Below are 5,505 nucleotides of genomic sequence, written 5' to 3' on the forward strand. Positions count from 1 at the left end.
ATCGATCGACTGTCTTGTTTTCTTCATGATGAATAAGTCTCTAGAATTAGCGGGGCTTGTGGAAACACAGACCCAACACAGATAAAAAGAGTGTGAGTGATAAGGAGGAAAATGAGGAGGATAATTGAAGATCTGATCTAATAAAAGCCAGCAGGTAGTGTAACTTTTGAGATACATTCCTCAGGCAGACATGTACAGATTAAACTACCTGTTCAAAACAGTTTCTCTAATAGGAGGACACTCTTTATACTCAACTCAGCACAGACACATTGAGGAACCAGACCAGATATAAAAACCAGGATAAAGAGGTTCAGTGAATGTGGTGTTGAAGGTGTGGAGGTGGATCAGAATGTCAGAGGAGACTCTGTAAAAGGACAGCGTGCCAGCAGGAAAGTCCACATACACTGCTACTCTGTTAGGGACAGAGGAGGATGATAAGGAGGAGGAGATGGATGTTTCTTTGTTATTGTGCCAGACAGAACGAGGACCATCATCAGAGCAGAGCAGATTCCATGATTGATCATTCCATCCAAACACACAGTCATTACTCCGTCCTTTCCTTCTGATTCTTCTGTAACTCACTGATATATAAATGTCTCCTTTGCACTCGACCTCCCAATAACAGCGACCAGTCAGACCATTTCTACACAGCAGCTGAGGATGACCATCAAATCTGTCTGGATGATCAGGATATGACTGCTCCTCTGTCACACGTGTCACCTTCCTGTTGTTGTCAGACAGTTTAAGTTCTCTGTGTACTGTGTTTGTGTCGATTGTGAGTTGACAGGAATCTGATGGAGAGAACAAACACAATCCAGCTGCAGTTACTGATCCATCATCTGTTCATTGATTGACACTTTGATGATGACACCTGACATCACAGATGTGAATGAGTAATGTGACAGTTTGAAAATGGTTGAATGAGTGATGCTTTGTTTTCATGAATCACATTAAAAACACACTTACACTTCTTCAGACCTGGTGTCAACCATTGGACTCCAGCAGGCTCCACCCTGAAAGGAGGAGGGGGGGGGTCAGACCAGCACAGTCTCTTTCAGCATGCACACATGGATATTGCATCGCTCTCATACACATACTGTTAGATACTGATAAAGGAACAGCATCCAACATTTTTACAAATACACTTCAATCCATATGTGGATCAAACTGCTGATGATCTGGATCTATCAGTATCAGTATGAAATATGACTGATTCATTGGTAAATGGCCTCTATTTGTATAGCGCTTTACTAGTCCCTAAGGACCCCAAAGTGCTTTACACATCCAGTCATCCACACACTTGTGATGGCAAGCTATATTGTAGCCACAGCCACCCTGGGGCGCACTGACAGAGGCGAGGCTGCCGGACACTGGCGCCACCGGGCCCTCTGACCACCACCAGTAGGCAACGGGTGAAGTATCCAAGCCGGGTCTCGAACCGGCAACCTTCCGATTACAAGGCGAACTCCCAACTCTTGAGCCACGATCGCCCCCATCTTTATATTCCTCTTCTCCTGGAAAGGACACCTCCCTGCCTTTGCTGTCAGCTGTTTTTCTTCTCTTGGTGTCAGTGTGATTACTGTGCATGACCTCTGACCTCTGAGTGGGTGCAGCATCCCCATGCAGCATAGCATGTATTTATTTTATTTCCATGCAGAACAGACTGTATGTTATCAGCACAAAGAAATCATATTAACTTGTGCATTAAAACATGATTAGAAGAGGTCTTTGATCTAAACGGGACATTCCTGGTTAAATAAAGGTTAAATAAAAATAAATGATACTAGATTATCCACCAATAAATTAGTATATTTTGGACATGTTAACAGATGACAGATTGGGTATGTGATCCTGTTAGCAAACACAGAATATTAACCAGAAACAACTCATTCATTTCCAACATTTAAGTTGGCTAATAAAAACCACACCTCATATCCTAATGCATTTACCTGTCTACACAGGTGTATCTGACACTTTTTCCTCTGATAAATAATACTCTCCACTCTTCAGGTCTGTAGTATATATATCCTATATCCAAGAAACTACCCCCACTAATTCTTTATTCCCCTGAGCTTCCCTTATCTCTGATTCTAACAGGCTGCTGTGTCCATGGTGTCCCTTCCTAAAAAAGGTAAAAACAACTGCCTTCTTTCAGTCACATACATCAGTCTGTCTACTGCCATTCTTCCCATGACTTTCCCTAGATGAGAAGTTAGAGCTATAGGCCTACAACCTGTGGTCTTAGTGGGGTCTTTCCCTGGTTTCACAGCTGGAATTATTGGAGCTTCTTTCCACCTTCCTGTCATATTCTATTTGTCCCAAATGTCATCAGACTGTTTAATTCCTCACTGGAGGGGGGAGGGAGGGAAAAAAGGAGGACAAAGGAGGGCGGGAACAACTGAGCTGTAGTGCTTTTTTTTCCACTGTGCAATAATTGCAATATTTTTTCTTATATTAGACGGTGCAATAATCACTGTGCTATAGACTCACTGAAATGTGCAACCCACTGGTAGTCCTATTAATCCATATTCTATATTCTATATTTATATATGTGCATATTTGTATATATGGTATATTTATGCTTATATCCGTACTCTCATCCCCCTTTATTGTATCTGTAACATGTAATTTCTGTCGGTGCTGTGCTACTGGAAACTGAATTTCCTGGAGGAACCCACCCGAGGGATTAATAAAGTTTCATCTAATCTAATCTAAGAGCAGCAGAACATTCAGTCCTTCATCCCCTAACTGCTTCATCATGATTTAACACACTTGATCCTTCTAGGGGAAGTACGTTTTATGCATTTATGAGCTGCTTTGAATTCACACTTTACAAAATGAACATTAGATCTATCATCTCCAGGATTATCCTGATTTAACATTTCAACATGATTTGTTTTTGTTCTCTCTCACACCAACCTTCATCAGTTCAATTATTTCCACAAAGGATTTGATTAACTTTTTTAGCCAGGATCTCTCCTTTTTTGAATCCATACTTCCTATTGTTCCTTGACCTACTAATACTGGATTCTGCAGTTGTTTCCTGACTCCATTCATGTTCTTAACTGTACTCCACACATTCTCAATAGGTGTGCTTCTTCCTAAATTACTGCAGTATTCCTGCCAGTATGTTCTTTTAATTTTCCTCTTTCCTCATTACTGCTGAGCCTTCTTTATATTGTGTTTCTTTTAAGCTGCCTGAATGTTCTTTCTTTCCTTTACTGCTGCATTCGGTACCATTGTCTTCAGTACTGTTCCTCTACTCACTGGGACAGCTTCTTCAACTGCATTTATTCTAAGATCAGTCAGCTTTTTATGGATATCATCTCCGTCCTCCTCCATCCTTACATCATCTTGATAATTTTGTTTGAAATTTTCAAAAAATAAAACAAAAACAAACCCAAAACAAAGACAGACACAAACTGGCTCAGATGCATTACAGAAAAAAAACAATTAATTCAAACAAAATTGCACTTCACAATACAGAATAAAATACAAAAAGCTGAAGTTGATAAAAGTTTACAAATCTGAGTCTAGTTCAGCCCAATCTGGATTTTGCAAAGTGTTCCAAAAAGGGGTTCCAAACTTTCAGAAGAGAATCTTTTGAGTCTTTGCTGAACCTTTCCATTTGTATTATGGACATCATGTCTGTTACCCACAACTGAAAGGAAGGAGGGGTGGGGGACTTCCATTCCCTCAGTATTAATTTCTTAGCGACAATCAAACCTAGCTCCAGTGGCTCCTGCAGTTGGGAGTAGCTCTGACGTCAGAGAACACCCAAAAATTACAAGTTCAGGTTCGGGCTGTAGAGGTTTCATATATGCCTTGGAGTACCAATCAAATATTTTAAACCAAAAGCCTGTTAATGAGGGACAAGACCAAAAGGCATGGAACAACGTACCTTCTGTCCGTCTACACCTATCACATATTGGGGAGACAGAAGGATAAATTTTGTGCAGTCTGACCTTAGAATAGTGTAACCGGTGGAGGATTTTAAATTGAATTAATTGGTGTCTGCTGTTTATAGAGCAGGAGTGGATTTTGGACAGACACTTCAGGCACCTTCATCCCCGATTCTTTCTCCCAAGCCTGCCTAATCCCAACGGTATGCACTACAATAGAGTCATCAAATAATTGTATAGTTTTTGTGATAAGATGTCTGGAATCAGGTCGGCTCTTGAGGATTTCATAGATCCCGTGCTCTGATGGTAGAGTTGCAAAGTCTTTAAACTTGAATGGGATGTAATACTTGACCTGCAGATATCTATAAAAGTTTGAATGTGGCAGATTATATTTCCCTTTTAGTTGACCAAATAAAAAAATTTATTATCAATATACATATCCTTAATAGACAGTAAACCCTTTTCTCTCCAGTCATGATAAGTCTTATCTTGCCAAGGAGGCATAAAATCACGATTAAAACATATTGGCATCTGTACAGATGTGTCTGGCAGTTCCAAAAAACGTCTAATCTAATTCAAGATTCTAATGGATTGTTTTAAAACAAAACCCAGACATTTATAAGAGTCAAATTTTTCAAACTTGTTAAATAACATAGCCGACAGGGAGGAATTGTTCACTTATTCAGCTTCCAGTCTAACCCACAATGGGGGTGTCGATGCCTGGTCATCAGGGGAGTCCTGCTGCCAGAACACTAACACTCTGATATTAGCAGCCTAGTAGTAATGTTTAAAACTGGCAGGCCCAGCTCTCCTTCTCTCTTGGTTTTCTGCAAATGCACTTTAGAGATTCTGGCCCTTTTACTATTCCAAATATTGGACTGAATGACTGAGTCCAAATGTTTGAAAAAGGCCGCTGTAAGATAAATGGGGAGATTTTGAGATAGATATAAAGATTTGGGAAGAGAAATCATCTTAATTGAATTAATGCATCCAATCATTGACAGAGGTAGTTTTTTCCAATATTCAATGCTTTGGTTTAGACCACAGGTACTCAGTGAAATTCAATTTAAATATTAATTTAGATCTCTAGGTATGATCAGGCCAAGGTAGCTTAGATGATACCTAACTACTTTGAATGGAACTTGATGCAGAAATTCTGGCGAGCTGTTGTTGGAAAGAGGCATAAACTCACTCTTCGACCAGCTGATGGTATATCGTGATAATTTACCAAAAGCTGTAATCAGGCTGAGGAGCAGAGGAACTGATTGTTCAGCATCCTGCAAGTACAGTATTACATCATCAGCCTACAAACTAATTATTCAACACCTCCAACCTGGAGCCCCTTGATATCTGGATGCTCTCTTATAGCCACAGCGAGAGGCTCCAAAACGATGGCAAAGAGTGCTGGGGATAGTGGACAGCCCTGCTGCACCGAGCGTTGCAGAAGGAATGGGGCAGACCGGTTGTTATTTGTCAAAATAGAGCACATTGGTTCTGTGTAAATCAGTTTCACCCAAGAAATGAAAGATTCACCAAACATGTAAGGCCACTCGACCTTCAGGCTACTCAACTTCCTCACAGACAGACCCCAATCAGTGAGGGT

At 40.5% G+C, this 5,505-nt stretch overlaps 1 protein-coding gene across 1 annotated transcript in view; it reads right to left on the reverse strand.

Annotated features, from left to right (window-relative positions):
* Positions 1 to 6: 6 nt before the first annotated feature.
* LOC102293073 (protein NLRC3-like) overlaps positions 7 to 5,505 on the reverse strand; it is a 45,152-nt gene continuing 39,653 nt past the window's right edge. The window contains exons 6-7 of the mRNA XM_042214711.1: positions 967 to 1,013; positions 7 to 791 (exon numbers count right to left, since the gene is read on the reverse strand). Coding sequence (XP_042070645.1) covers positions 256 to 791; positions 967 to 1,013 — 583 coding nt within the window. The 3' untranslated portion in view covers positions 7 to 255. The remainder of the gene's footprint in view (positions 792 to 966; positions 1,014 to 5,505) is intronic.

The sequence above is a fragment of the Haplochromis burtoni genome, unplaced genomic scaffold, assembly GCF_018398535.1.
Source record: "Haplochromis burtoni strain Fernald_Lab_line unplaced genomic scaffold, NCSU_Asbu1 Contig_602, whole genome shotgun sequence".
In the NCBI taxonomy this organism is placed as follows: domain Eukaryota; kingdom Metazoa; phylum Chordata; class Actinopteri; order Cichliformes; family Cichlidae; genus Haplochromis; species Haplochromis burtoni.